This window comes from Catharus ustulatus, chromosome 4, assembly GCF_009819885.2.
Source record: "Catharus ustulatus isolate bCatUst1 chromosome 4, bCatUst1.pri.v2, whole genome shotgun sequence".
Lineage (NCBI taxonomy): Eukaryota > Metazoa > Chordata > Aves > Passeriformes > Turdidae > Catharus > Catharus ustulatus.
In genome coordinates, this window is record NC_046224.1 from 23,657,641 (window position 1) to 23,673,381 (window position 15,741).

Genomic DNA, 15,741 nt, shown 5'->3' on the forward strand with positions numbered 1-15,741 from the left:
ATGCCTTGTTAAATATTCTCGTTTTACTTCACCCATTAACAATCTGCTTTTGGTGGAGTTCTCTCAAAATGGGTTCTTTGTGCTAATACTCTGTCTAGCTGGCAGCTTTATTCAGGCTAGCTACATTGAATTGGATTTCACCAAGAACCTGTTTCCTGGGTTCTTTTTCTTCCACTGGGACTAGTAAAAGATAAGAACTTTTGTTTTTTCTTTTTTGTCTCTTGTTGCTGAGCTGATTTGTGTTTAGAGGTTTTCACTTGCCTATTCTTTCTTTTTCAGCAATAATTAATCATCACTTGTCCTTGCTGACTGCTGAGGTCCCACATGTTGTGAAAAATTCAGGCAGCTTGTTTAATATCAACGTGCCTGAGCAGTGGTTATGCAGTAGAATCCCCTTCGCAGGGTTTGTGAAGGGGACAGGTAATGAGCATTTGCAATAAATTTCTATCACATCTGGGCATTCACTCAGCAGTTATTTGAAAAGCTATTAATTTACCTTATTTTATCCAAAAGAAACGGAACAGAGAACAGACTATTTAATGGCTACAGCTTTATTCTCTGCATACTGTAAAAGAACAGCTTAACCTGTTGGATGACACATTTCTCTAGTAAGCCGGAGTTGTGTACATGGTGATCCTCAACACAGCAAATTTTCAGGGAAAGAACTTCTGCCACCAAACCAGAGAAACCTCTCCAATCCCTCCCCAATTCAGTTCTACAAAAGGAACCAGTGAGGGATATTAACTGTTATCCAATCCAGTGGATACTAATTTAGCTGAAGGGCCTGATCTGCTCTAGTGAGGCTATCTAGCTGAAGTGTAGGTACCTAAAAGAGCAGCTTGAAAATGGGTAAGTTGTCATGGGGAAAGAAAAGCAGGCCTATGAGAAGAAGCAAAGAAAGCTTCTTGCCCTCCCATTCCTTCACCACGTTTGTACTAAAGCTTACGGGATTCCTTCTCTTCATCAGTCCATACATAGAGTATGAGATGAGCCAGAAACTATTAAGAAAAATCTAGATTGTCTCAACCTCAACCTAAAGCCCCTTCACTTTCCTTCCCTAACTGAAGGATTAATGTGGTTACCAAGGACCATTTAATTCACATACATCCCTCCTGCCCCTGGAAGAAAGGTGGAATGGAGCCTGAAGAGACTATGACTGCTACCAGATCCAAAATTAAGGCATAGGGCTACGTGAATACTGAATCTGAAGTTAACCTGAAGCCTGACTTTCCTGAAGGGCATTTCTACAGAATAAAACTAATTGCAGGAGCTTATCAACAGCTAGCCAAAGAGGTGACAGGGCAGGGAGGACCCAGCAAAGTCTCAGTGCACAGTCCAAGATTTTTTGCTCCCTCCCCTTCATGACTGAAAAACAGGGGGTAAAAAATTCTTCTTCAAACGGTTCTCTTTCATACAAACATTTCAAAAGATCAATTGCCAATAAATTAAGACAAAACAACAAACGGTGTATGTCCTGGTGGCAAGGGAAGATGCACTCCTTCTCTGTCCCTGTCATGTCAGAAGAGCAGCTCCAGCACAGCCCCTGGGCCACACTGTGCCCTCACAGCAGCACTGGTGTGACGTAGTTGGCAGGGAAGAGCCCCAGCTCCCCACGCAGGCGTCCTTTCCACCACGAGGGGTTGGAGCTGTCCAGGACCTCTAAGATGTCTCCGCTGCGGAAGCCCAGCTCGTCGTGCTCCATGGCATCGAAGTCGTACAAGGCACGCACCCACAGCGTTCGCTGCAAAGGAGAGCAGACAGGCAGGGAACAGGGAGCCAGGGCACTTAAACATCACCCTCCTGTCACCCCTCTTAAGACCCAGTAATACAGTCACTAAGCAAGGACAAGCAGTGCTGAATTTTAGACCAACTTGCAATTAAACTAGGAAGTGGCCAAGATGCCAGGAAGGAGGGACAAATTTGCTGGGACACCTAAGGGATGATGTTTGGTTTCTCAGCAGCCTCAGTGTATTTGTGGGTGTTTGCATCATAAGGTGACAAGTCAGACTGAGAGCAGGTCCTTAAGAAATTGTGTTCTCATGGCTCTGCTGCCTCTGCCTTGCAAGGGCAGCCAGGACAGCCATGTCTGAAGCCAGTTATGGGAGTACAGAAGGACTCCTGCCTGAGACCTGCTGGGTTGTAACTATCAGGGAATGGCTCTAGGGAGCTGGTGCTGGTACAGATATCAAAATGTGTCCTCGGCCAGTCGAGGACTGAGAGCCAGCAGATGAGAGTAGAGAACATTGCAAAGAAGGATAAAGAAGGATTACTTGCTCTTTCAGGCACTTTTGGGGTATAGGGGAGGGTCATAAACTTTCTTCAGACTCACCCCAAGGTCAGGCCCCTGAGATCCGAAGGATTAACATCTGTTTGGGTGTATAGGTTTATTTTGGGGGGTGCACTGTAATGTGCACTATGGTTAGATTTTTTTCAAAAAGACTTTAAAGTCAATCTCCCACTTTGTACAGAAATCATATTTTAAAGGACATAGCTTGGGCTTCTTTCTGGGAAATTGTTGGCATCCACACCACAGGGCATGGATAATTTAGGAGGTATATCTGGCAGGGACAGATGGAGAGATCTGTTTGAAGGCAGACTAACTTTTGATAAATCTTCCATTCAGGGCCCTGCTTAGTACTGGCCCCTAGTTATTTAGTTGGACATATAGACCTTCCTATAATTGGATTTGTGGCTTCTACATCACTGATGGGATGTGGCAGGCAAAAGCATGTTGTTATTCATTGCCACAGCCTCTGAGAGATAAAAAACATTGTATTTTAAGATGGATTACAATAAAGATTTGGGGCTTTTGCCAAAAAAAGAGGCATGCCCCTATTTTTTAACATGTTCCAAATCTCCTAATCTAATCTGTTCTTTTTCACGCACACTTGAGTAAGGTGTGCTGTCCTTCCCTTCTCTCCTTGGATCTAGGTTCTCCGGTTATGGGCTAAGCTGGAGATTTCCTCAAGGAAGAGGAGCACGCCTTAGGTCACACCGAGCTGATGGGGAAATACTTTGTACCTCACAGTGCAATCACAGACTGAGGCAGAGAAAGACACCACATCCTCTGTGGGCGTTCACATAGTGGGAATTTACAGAGCAGGTAGTTACTGAAGGTCAAGTGCCAGGTATGGATGCAGTAGGGGAGTGGTCTGGGGTGTCTGCAGAGACACATCTGGATCACAGCCACATCCCAAGTGCTAAGAGGCTCTGACAGCCAAGGGTATCAGGTAGGTGAGTTCTCTGATGGCAAAGGAGGTCTGAGAGATGTGCCAGGCACAGACAAGTAGAGCTGGGTGATCTCAGGCCTTCTCAGGACTGCAGCAAAAATTAATGGAAGAGACAGTGTGACTACAAGTGCATTGCAGGACAGGAGGAACACTGTAGCATGGTACAGTATCATGAGGCTGCTGTCCATAGAATTTAAAAAATGTACTGCACATTTAGCTACTGACATCAGCCACTGCCTGGCTGTGGTGGCAAAGATAATTGAAAGCCCTGTGCATTAATGGACATGAAGTTCTCCTAGAAGAGATCATTAGTCTTTCAGAAATGTCCTCTGCTGGACTGGACTCATGCTTGATCAAAATCCATGGGTGAGCTTGTGTTCATTCCAATGTCTCATATGCCTCTTTAGCTGAGCTCATGCTAAGTTCTCTCTTCCACTGAGGCTGCATAAGACTGACCCTTGAGAGCAGTTTCCACAACTATGGTCACACAACACTGTAGTCCTACCCTCAGAGTGCCCCACAAGCAGATTCAAGTGGCTGGGATAGTCTTGAGACTCAGAAATGTCTTGTAAGACATGGCCTAGCAGGCAAAATACACTATACTCATGCAACCTCCATGTAGGTGACATTGTCCAGACTGCCTGGCCATTGCTAAGGGACCCACAATGACTTGGGCAGATGAGGCCTCCCAGGTGCATCACCTACTGGTGTCTGCTGGTGCAGTGGGTCTGTGTGTCTCCGTTGCATAGCTCCTGCACTTCCTTGGCCATGATCCCTTAGCCTGTGCATCATGTCTTTCCTGTCCAGGCTCCCACCATGTCTTTCCTAGAAAGAAAACAGCAGCACAAAAGTCATGTTGTTGTTGTTTTGGCTGGAATAGAGTTAATTTTCTTTGTAGTAGTTGGTACAGTGCTATGTTTTGGATTTAGTATGTGAATTCTGCTGATAATACACTAATGTTTCAGTTGTTGCTAAGTAGTGGCTCACTTTAAATCAAGGATTTTTCAGTGTCTGGCCAAGGGGATATTCCATGTTCTAGAACATCATACCCAGTATATAAACTGGGGGGAGCTGGCCAGAAGAGGCCAATAACTGGTCAGGGACAGGCATCAGTCTGTGGCTGATGTGCAATTGTATTGTGCATCACTTCTTTTTCTTGACTTTTATTCCTCTCTCTCTCTTTTCATTATTTCCTTTTAAATAGTTAGAAAATAATAATAACAACAACTATTATTATTACTACTACTACTACTACTACTATTTATCTGTTTCAATTTTGAATCTGTTCTTATCCCATGAGTTTTATGTTTTTCCTGATTCTTTCCCTACTCTCACCAGTGGGAGGAGGAGTGATTGAGTGGCTGCATGGTACTTAGTTGCCAGCTGAGATTAAACCATGACATATATATTCTGAGATGTATAAATGAGGGGACTTCAGAGTTGCTACTGGACAAGGAGTCAGGGGCAAGCCCCCCCATAAATAATTTTAGATGTCTGCTTCCAATGAAGTCCCTGCGTTCCAGTTCTGCAAGTAATGACCCTCATGGAAGAGGTCAGCTTAGACTGTTCTATTTTGGGTTTTACTTTTTAGAAGTTGCAAGTTGACTGTCCTTAGCTGTGTTTCACAGCTGCTGGGACAAATGGTCAGAGAGGGGCTTTTTTGGTGTCTGAGACTTTTGGAGAAAAATTAAGGTTGTTCTAACTCACAGATAAAAGGTCATGCTTTCCAAGGGAACTTTAGCCAATCGAGTTATTATGACCCAGTCCTGCCCACTCCTTGCTCTTCCTCTGTCCCACACGCTGGGGGAACACCAGTGGTGCTGATGCAGCTGACTGTATCTGAGGACTCACTACTTTACCTTTTCTTTGGCTGCTCCATAGTAAAGGACATAGTAAAGAACAGCAAGCAGGCCTATAAATCTAGTACCCAAATTAGCCAAAGAAGAACGAGACAAAATCAAATTGAAAGAAAAGTAGCCATATGACCACATATCTAAGTCGTATCAACACATATTGGCCCAGGCAGATGGAGAGAAGAAGTAGGAAACATCTAGGAAGCAAATTCTCTTTTGAGTGCACAGTAGAGAAATGCAGATTTTTGACAGTGTGACTGTTCGCTCACTACCAAGCAATAAAAGCCAATGTTTCATGTGCCAGCCCCTTGTTCCTGGTAGTACCTGTTGCTGCTGCAGTATGGGAACAGGATGCTCTGCATATCTCTTGGATATAGAAGAATGATCTTCTCCAGCTGCTCCTCCCATGTGGAATCCTTCCCGACCTATCCGTTCCAGGCTCCCACCCCGCCTCTCCTGATGGAAGAAAGATCTCAAAAGTGAGGTCAGGTTTTGCTTCCTACCACATCCTTCACTAAAGCTGTTCAATCATTGCACACTAAGCACTACCACTCCTCACTACCCTGGAGGCTCTTTCAAATAAAAGGCCCCACCCCTCTGAACAGAAGAACAAATCAGGAATTCTGTATTTTAGATCTTTGTCACAGCCACTCTCCATCTGGAGTCAGTAGCAGGTAGTACTGGGAGGTGCTGGGCTGAAAACAGGCTACTGGTGTGAGGATCAGCACAGGAGCCAAGCTCTTTCTTGAAATACTGCCCTTAGACTTCATTTGTCTCTGCACTGAAATCTATATTACAATCATTTTATCATATGGCTTCAGCATCTAAAAATTTGAATTGTGAACAGAAACCCCACAGTGATGAGTGCTAAACATACCCCGCTGTGCCCATCACCATAACAATTGTACAGGGAGTTTGCCAAAGCAAACTTGAGTTCTGTTCTTTCATTTGCCTGTCTGCATCTTGGAGCAAATGCATCTCTTTCCCTTCCTGCTCACAGTCAGCCCAAACGGGTTGTTATACTGATATACATGCATACAGTCCTTCTTTCCTTTCCCAGACACAGAGATTCATCACTGTGATCATGCTCTTACAGATCCCAGAGACTCTATTTTAATACCTTACTAGTGCATTTTTAAAGCTCTCTATGAGTGGTCTAGGAAGAGGCAACAACCCAGGTCTGTTCTTCAGACTGAAAAATGGATCATCTCTCATTTTGAGACAGCAAGAATGACCCATATGCAGCCTATAAAACTTTACTGCTGTAGTCAGCAGGTCACATACCTCCTGCCTTGTCTCTACTTGCACATGCCGGTAATTTAATTCCAGAGTCCACTTCCCAGTAAAGCAAGACTTTGGTTGTTGCAGTGACCAGGCATGCTTGCTCCCAGTACAGGAAGTGCAATGTGTAGCAGCCTCTGCTATGTCATTTGCTTGCTCCCCTAGCACAAAACCAGGCATTCATTGGACTGGGATTCCTCTGCCTTCTCAAACATTGACTATACCTTCCCTGAAGGCACATCCTGTTCCCAGATCTGCTATGTTCTTCTCAGTAGTACTTCCCAGTTCCTAACAGCCAGGTTAACTGCTCCAGGCTCTGCCCTCTGTTCCTCCACATTCCTTTTACTGTGTTTGCTCAGTAGCAGAAGATGAACAATTCTTCTGAGCAGACAAACTTGCAGTTGCACTCTGGGTGTGTGCAAGGACACTAAGAAACCAGACTCAAATTCTTCTCAGTCACAACCCACCAGTCAGCTCTGTACCTGCCTTTAGGAAATCCAAGCATTTCAATAAGGTAAGTCTTGCTTCCCTTGGCATCTTAGAACTTCAGCTCTGAGGTCTTAGCACTGCTTTAGCAAAGCACCTCTGTTCAGATTTGAAGAATCAAAAAATTCTGCTCAATTATACAACTCTACATACCATTGAATCCACTAAAAATCTGTGTCTCAGACCCCACCAGTGCAGTGATGTGGCTGGGTTTCCAGGGACAGACTGTCCTCCTCTCCATCCTGAGACATTCTCATGGGATGAACTCCTTCCACAGAAAGATTTCTGACTGAGAAACTCCTAAAGACAGTTTGTGTTTACCTGTTCTTCTTGGCTGTTGTCCCTTAGGAAGATCTGCTTCTGCCTGGAGATGGAAGTTGTCTTGTAGTAGTCCACCAGCTTGTTTAGCGAGTGGAATTTCTCTGTCCACAAGTAATAGCTACCCTTTGAATCCCTCATCACTTTGAAGTGTTGCACATCATCTTCATGCCTGGATCCCAAAGGAAAAGAGATCATCAAACAGATTGCACTTCTACCTTTTTTTAAAAAGTCTTTTCCAGAAGGCTAGCAAAACTTCTTGCTTGGCCAAATCTAGACTTCTGGAAAGTCATGCAGTGGCAGTCCTTGTGCATACTGGACCCAGATGTGGCTCTATTTCAAAAGACTCATCAATTTGCAAACACAGAGTGCCCCAGGGCTGCCCAGACACAAAATGCTATCAGAACAAAGCATAGGGTTTAAAACCCTCTGTTTTGAAATAAAGGTCACAGGAGCTTCCAGGGTGAAAAAGTGGAGTTGTAGTCTACACAACAGCCTCTGCAGGTCCTGTTAACATCCTGTCTGCATTGACTATAAGATTTGTATTACACCTTTACACACCATGAGGATCACCACTACATGCAGACATAGTCATGTGAAGCCACGCATTAAGCTTTAAAATGGTATAAAATCTAGTGTAACATCATTACTACAGGTCACTCTCTCTACCCAAAAAAACCAAAACCAAAAACAAAACCAAAAACAACCCCTCAACCTTCTGCCCCTTACTACCCCTGTACCTCCCCTCTTCTCACCTCTTCTGTGATGTGTACAATTCCTCTTTGCACCAGATGTGATCTGATTTTGGTACCCACCTCCTTGCTCTGTGCAACTCCAGGCATTTAAAACACTCTTCCCAGAGGGTACATCTGCACAAATAAACTAAATGGGGACAGGCAGGGACTGAATGCTATCCTTGACTGTACCAGACCCAAGCTATTGAAGTATTAGTGTGGTGTGGTTGTGGTTTAAATGGAAAAGCTCTCCCTTAGATAGTGCTGGGCCATGGTTAGAAAGAACAGGCCAGGAACTGCTCACAGGGAGCTGCTTGAATACAAGTTTGGTGGGGTGAAGAGGGTGTAGCCATACAGATCTGACCTCTGCCACACTGACTGACTTCAGGGCCAGAGAAAGAGCCTGACTGTACTTGATTTGTTGGTGTTAATTGGTGCAAATGTAACCAGAATGTTTTCCTGCATTCCTCCTGGATAATTTTTGAGCTGCCTGAATCAGCAAGTACCTACCACTTGGAAAAGACATTGTTAATCATGACTCTAATTTAAAACTGGTTATCAACTATTTGACTGAAAATTGGGAAACCAAACATCATTTAAGAGCTCTGTATTTAAGAAGCAAATCCACTGAGAAGTGCTGAGCTACAGCAAGTTGCTGAAATGCAGCTGGGCTGCAAGCAATGAAAAACCTTTCCTTGTCCAATGGCTGTTCAGTGACCTGTGGGAAATAAGTTAACAATGCAACAGTAATCTCTTAATAGCTAGTATTTGAATTCTTGGATTCGGCAAGCAGAGCTGTCAGGGAATTGAAACAAATGGAAGACACATGTTAAGCACTGTGGGAGACTTTCCCTGTACCACTCTGATTTGCTGTAGTTCTTTCAGAGAAGGAGGTCACCAGGGGATGCAGCTTTGGAATGGGGCATTCACTGTGTCCCTTGAAAAGAGGCAGAAACATTTGGGGATCAGATGCCTAATTTGCTCTCATTCACAACACAGCAGCACTACCAGTGACTGGCAGCATGCAAACTTCTCAAGAGACTCCATCACAATCCTTATGAGAGGAGGCTAGGGACACCATTAAACAGGAAAAGATGCAGGAATATGCTGTGAGAAACAGATACCTGACAGAGATGGAAAAGTCACCATGAGAGTTCTGACTGGCCCGGACGATGAAGCAGCCAACTCCTTTGCTCATGAGAAGGTTCTCTGCTTCGTGGCGGGATATCTTCTCATCAAACCAGCTGTCAAGTGGGAAAAATCATGGGGATGTGAGTAAGGGTGTGAATTATGGTGAGGAATTAAAAAATGGAGGGTAGGGAGAATGTGAATAAGCAGGGTGAAGGGATGAAAACAAAAGCATCAGAGGAGCCCACATGGCTACACCCAGTGGCCATGGATGTGCTGAGGGGTTTGATGGATGCAGACCATTTTCTGTGAGTAGTAAAAGCATGTGCATGCAAACAGAACAATGCAAGCTTTGGTCTGCTAAGAAGCAACACTCAGCTGAAACTGTAATTACAGACACAGTGTAATAAGGTTGGTCAAAGAAATTTTAAATTGCAAATGTATGTGTATACTTATATACATACATAATTCTCAGATATATAGATCAAATTGCTTTTTTGGCAAACTGATTGAAAATTACTGGGCTGTGATGGATATATTGCATGGAATACACATACATTTTTAGCAGAGGAAAGCCATGAAAGTTTTAGTAATAATAAATTGGTTCCTGCAAGAATTACAATACCTCAAAATTGCAGAAGCACAGAATACATAAGCACACTTACACAAATTTAGCCAGGCATAACAAACAACAGCATAAGGCACTGGTCTAATAATGAGAAAGTCACCATAAATAGTAAAAGAGTAAGATATCAGTAGATAATTTTCAGTAGAGAAACAAAAAATTACATACATTTGCATATGTCTACTCCACAGCTAATAAGATCTACAGTCTGCAGTCTTTGACTTTACCTAATACTTAATTGCCTGTATTGCATTAAAATTAAGGACTGTTAATTTCCTAACATCTGTCACTTCTACTTTGGAGTTCCTTATTATCATCACAGTTTACCTATGTATCATTAGCAAAGAAAAATCAGACTTTGATGAGCCTTGATAACCAGTCTCAGTGATTATTTAACTAGAAAAAGATGGGCAAAAACAACCCATCAAAAATAGGAGGCAGCTTTCTTCCCTATGTCTAGTTCTGTCTTGAACTGCTTCAAAGCGCAGACCTGGTGCTTAGAAAAGTGTCAAAGTGGAAATATTTCTTTGCAGCTCTTGCACAGAGAAAGCAACATGAGAAAAATGTGTGTGAAAAAAGAAGCTGCCAGTGCTCCTGAGTGATGGCACAGCCCTGTGAAAGAGTGAACAAGAACAACTGACTGGAAGATCTCTTCCCCTGAGGCCCCAAAGTACAAGGCCATATTTGCACAGCAAGCAAATAATGTCCTTCAGCTCAGCCAAGCAGGTTGGCTTATGTCCAAAAAGGCCAGTAAGTGCCACCTCCAAAAGGGACAGAGGCACTTATCTGTAACCTCAAAATCCCTGTGTGCTCTCAGTGCGACTACTCAGGGCACCAGTGTGTTACAGCCACAAGTACTGGGCTTGGTGCATGCTCTGCTTGTTCACCCCTGAAATTCTGCAGCACTTTTGAAAAAAGAGCACAGTGAGAGGTGCTTCTGGGAGCATTTCTGCTGCTGAAAGGTTGCAAAAATCCCATGCACTGCCATACTGATGGCATGGGGCTGGAGAGCACACTTAGCATGCATTCCAACACGCATCAGTCCTTTCTGGAAGTGCAGTGCCATCTCCTCAGGGGGAAGAGAGAAATGCAGGTTTGCCTGTCCTCTGACAGATCTGTTTGAGTGTGAGAGAGAGCAGGGTGGTGTGTCTGGTCTATCAACTCTGCTGATGCAGGAGCAGCACCAGCTGTCACAGCATCGCAGCATTGCACTGACCTCTAGTGCACCGACACAAACTCACCAGCCTTGGCAGGGGCAGGGAGGGCGGTGGCACAGTGGAAAAAGGGGGAGTCAGTGTTGCTGAGAGTCGAAGGAGGAGGAAATTTTTTTATAATTCATTTTCAGAAAGATGCCTTGCTCTTCTTTTGTGCTTAACCTCTGTCTCTGCTCCCAAGACTTCACATCATGATTCTTCTTCTTCTCTCTGAGGATATCTAAATGCAATTCCTGCCACATCCCAGCATCCCTCTGAGCAGCAGTAACAAAAGAGTCACTTGGGACTGACAGCGATCATCGAGATCCACTTAGCTCCGAAGGAACTGAGGATGCTTTGGGGTAGAATATGCTGTGCTGGCAGAAGTATGTGTAGCATTATGGCAATCCTTGCCAGCCCCAAAGTGCAGGATGTTATGCCCAGCACTTCCCCTGTCCTGTCCTCTGCATACACATGCAGATGTGCTCCTGACAGCACTCAGTGGAAATGTGCCATGGTGGAGACACCACTTCTGTCACACTTACGGGGGAACGTGGAAATCAATGAAATTCTTCGGAACGTAGCCCTCGTGACTTCTGAGCTCAGCCTTGTACCACTCCTCCTGGGAGCTCAAAATCTGCAATGGAGAAATGGATGGAATAAATGTGTCACCTGAGAAAGGCAAAGTAACAAGACTGGGGCAGAAACCTAGAATGTCTTGTAAGAATGAAAGAAAATGGTACACATTCTACTCCCCACCCATGGTGCAACAAGGCTAGTGGCTGATGACCACTGCAGAGCAAGCAAGCGAGAAAAAAGCCTGAGAAGAATCAGAGAGTTTTCTTGTTAACTTTACCCCTTTGTCTGACCGCCTGTCCTTGTATCTCTGGTGCCTGTGAAAAGGAGAAATTCAGCTTTGAAATACTTAATAGGGGTTTAAGTTATTCTCTGTGTTGTCTTTTATAGCTGGTACTGGAACATCTCAGACTCACAAGGGAAGAAAGTGTCAGTGCAAACTCCTCTGATGTATGGGTACGGAGGCACACACAGCTGTATCCGTGTGCCTTATGACTGCACAGATGTTACCATGTGCTCTCACCTGGCATTTCACAAGAGATTCTTTAGTGGGTTAAGTCTTCAGCTACCCTGAGCTTTGCCAAGGTAGATAAAAGAAGGAGGCAAAAAGTATTTTCAAGACGCTATTATACTTAGAAGGTTGCTGGAAGTGAGTCCGCATCACACACTGGAGCAGCTTCAAATGTGCTCACATTAACTGTAATGGTCCTTAGAAACACCACTGCTGATCAGGGAGGGCCCAAATTCATGACACCCTGGCTGATGGCCCAAGATACAGCCCTGAGCTAGAGGAAAGAGGACAGGAATACGACCACGTTGGGATTTTGCTGCGAATGTTTTGGTCTTTGGTGTTTTGTTTGACGTTGCAATCCTGGGACAGGACTCTGCTGTATGAAATAGATCGTGTTTCCGCTCTTTCTGGTTTTGGAGAGGAGTCTAAAAGCATGAGCCATGAGAGTTTTAAAAGGAAAAAGCAACTGGAAAAGATCTAATTTAAAATCTATTGTTAACAGAAATAATACTTACTTGGTGAGCCAATCTCATGGTTTTGGGAGCCTAAGGCACATTTTAACTGCTTTGTATTGGCAACAGGACGTTACTGTCTCTGGAGCCAATTCTTCGTTGCCTTCTCTGCCACGTAGCCCTTTTTTACACGTTTGGATTCAGAAAAGTTAAGGAATAGAAAGCTGTGGAATTCCCTACTTGTACAGTCACTGCTGTCCTCATGCCTGGGTGTTGGGTTAAGGATCTTTTGTCACTGCTGCAGCCGAACACAGGGGATGCTCCTTCCTGCCCATGCCCTGCTCTGTTGGAAGTGAGGTTTCCAGACAGACCCACCTGCTGTTTGCCACTGAAGAACTGGCAGGTTTCTCTCAGTGTCTCATCCTCTCAGAAGAAGGATGTGTGGGGGGGTAAGAGGGTGGATTTCCTCCTGTCACTACTGGTTGAGGGCCTCATGTTTCCTGTTTTGTAATCTCTACATCAATACTTCATCTTATCTCCTTTATAAATCAGCAGCTTGTTGCAGGCATGAGGGGGCTCATGATGGGGTATGAATGTGTGTGCCTATGCCAGAACAGAGTCGTTCCTCAGGCTGATTTACTGCTACTATGGATTGGGTAGCTAAGGTGTTGTTTTGTTCACCTCGAGGATTTTACAGCAAGAGGCAGCTTGATTTTTCTGGTAGTGAATTCTCTATGACAACTAACAACAATAAAACTGGCGTGTAGTGTTGACTCTTCTTATCAGACGCTTCCAGCATAGTTTGAAAGGAAGCTCTAGGTTATAATGATTTTACAGGAAGGGAAAGTGAGGGACAGAAAGAAAAGTAACCTGGCCAACAGCATCACCCCAGCCAGGGACCTGATGGAAGTCTCCTGAGGAAAAAAGGCATCAGTAAAGGTCCTGTGATAGTAGGGACTGAGTGGGGAAGAATAAGAGTGTTTATCTGTGCTGAAGAGAGGGAATGATTTCTCCAGAACCTTCTCATATCTCTTTGAAAAGATTTGGTCCTAATGAGCTCTGGATGTTGTCAACTTTGTCTAAGTGCCAATAATTAAAAAGCCAATAAAATAAAAATGGTGGTGATGGAAAAGGCAAGGCTGAGGCCTAATATCTGATTATTAACTGGAATATCTGTGACTGCACAGAGGGGTAGCAAAAGCTCCTCACCAAATATGAGTTTACATCCTACTGTTGCACATCGTCCCTTTGGACAGTAAAGGAGTTAAGGCCTTTGGGAGGAGTAATACTCAGGCATTTTCAATGGAAACAGAACATCTGGAGCTGAGAAGTGGATAAATAATTAGGATGAAACTATAAGTGACCATCTGTGGGACTTCAGTAATGTTAACAAGAACTGTTCTATCATAACACATACAGATCAACTTTAAAGAGATTTCCAGAAACTGTATATGATCAACTCTACTTCTGCCATTGCCCCATTGTTCAATTCCTGCAAGGGTGTATAAAACGTTATTAGACCAGGACCTCTTAAACTATTCCATTATGTGTGTAACAGTTTGGCTCATGGACTTTTCCTCTTCTATTTGCAATTGCCTAAAATCTAACAGCGTCTAACAATAATTACTAGCAGTGAAAAGTTAGATATAAATTCTGTAATGGATAAGAGTTATCTTTTAGACAGTTTAAGGGTTGGAAATAAGGAAGACAGCAATCCCCCTGGACAGAACTGATCCCGACTGCATTTAGACATAGTCATCATAATGTAGTCACTGTGGATGATTTACCTGGTCAATAAAAATAGGCAGGACCCTCAAAATCTGTCACCAAAGATCTTGATCTGTGCCACAGCTTATCCTTCCCTGCTGACTACTGGAGGACTGCAGGGCAACTAAATCCACGGTTTATGGACATAAAATCAGGAAAAGTGGACACAGACTCAAGTAAGCTGTCTGTTGCAAACCCTATGGGAGAGGAGTATCCTGCACTTGTATCCCAGTTCATAGATGTGTCTTCATCTGTTTTGTCAAGGCAAATGGAAGAACAAGAAAGATCTGGAAGCAGTATCAGAAACTGATACTGCATAGTTAAGCTGGGGACTGTACTTACCTTCAACATATCCCCAGCCTGGAAGCTCAACTCATCTTCTCCAGAAGCAGTGAAATCAAACCTGGCAATGGCTTCCATACTGTGTCTTGGGGGCAGAGCAAAGCTGGAAGAAATAATGTCAGACACTTGTCAGCATCTGTGAGCTACTGGGATTGTGGAGCCCAGGCTCTGGAAAGCTGATAGCAGTGCTGTGATTTGTGAGTGGGGAGCACACACCAGCTGTGGGCAGCCATTTGTTATTAGACATGGAAAGACATCAGCAGGCAGAGAGAGGGCATGGCTGAGGCTGTAATTAGCTGAAGTCAGAATAACCAGTAACAAATAACCAATAGTGTATGCTTATTCCAACAGATCTCTTTCTCTAGAGCAATTTCATGGGAAAAACAGCTATAGACCAGCTCTCACAGTTCCCAATAAAGCAAGTGACTCTGTCCTGCAACTGAAAAATGCATTTGCTCCCTGCAGTGACTTACTCTTTACCTCAAGAGTGAGTCAAATTGCATACAAAACAAACAGGGCTGCAGTACATATATATATTTTTCTGGGACAAGGGCCACAATACAGAAGGTTGAAGGAGTCTTTTCTTTGTGATGGCTTAACATGGGTGATCACAACGTTCAGGTAGGCAAAAACTCTTTGCAGAAAGGCTGTATTCCCTGTTTTGAAGCAGGCAGAGAGTTAGCCTGCCTCAGTGTTGGTAACCCAGGAGCCTGAAATGTATCAGACAGCCTGCAAACCAAAGCCTGCTTTTCAGCACCAGAGCAATGTGGCAGGGGAAGTGGCAAGATGAGGTTTGCTCCTTCACCACTTCCTGCTCACATAACTAGGATGTACCTCAGCAGGACCATTTTTATAATCAAGAGCTACAGACTTCCCATGGCTGGGTCATTTACCCCATAGCCCAGTAGTGAGGCTGCTAGTGACAAGCTAAGGAATACCCAGGCAGTGCCACATTAAGCAAGTGCCCTGCTGGCAGATGGTTTTGCAGCACAGCTTCTGAAGAACATCAGACAGCTCCAATACAGAAGTAATTTTTATGATTTCTAAGCTAGGTTTGTCTGGGAACAAAGATCCTGAAGCCACAGGTTCCACTACCTAATCTCAATCATCCCAAAAGCACTCAGTCTTTATGGCTTGAGAGAAAGTGCCAACTTGCCTGATCCAAAACATTCTTAACCAGAAAGCTCTAGAAAGACACTGTACAAACCAATGAACAGCCCTAATTAGGGTTAGATATTTCTTATC

General features: G+C 44.1%; 1 protein-coding gene across 5 annotated transcripts in view; it reads right to left on the reverse strand.

The window, feature by feature from the left end:
* Window positions 1-530: 530 nt before the first annotated feature.
* Window positions 531-15,741, reverse strand: part of GRAP2 (GRB2 related adaptor protein 2) — a 98,812-nt gene continuing 83,601 nt past the window's right edge. For all 5 annotated transcript variants that reach the window (XM_033056853.1, XM_033056854.1, XM_033056855.1 and 2 more), the window contains 7 exons: window positions 14,497-14,599; window positions 11,394-11,485; window positions 9,027-9,146; window positions 7,172-7,340; window positions 5,408-5,539; window positions 3,936-4,055; window positions 531-1,741 (listed from right to left, as the gene is read on the reverse strand). In XM_033056853.1, the coding sequence (XP_032912744.1) occupies window positions 1,562-1,741; window positions 3,936-4,055; window positions 5,408-5,539; window positions 7,172-7,340; window positions 9,027-9,146; window positions 11,394-11,485; window positions 14,497-14,574 (891 nt within the window). In that variant the 5' untranslated portion in view covers window positions 14,575-14,599 and the 3' untranslated portion in view covers window positions 531-1,561. The remainder of the gene's footprint in view (window positions 1,742-3,935; window positions 4,056-5,407; window positions 5,540-7,171; window positions 7,341-9,026; window positions 9,147-11,393; window positions 11,486-14,496; window positions 14,600-15,741) is intronic.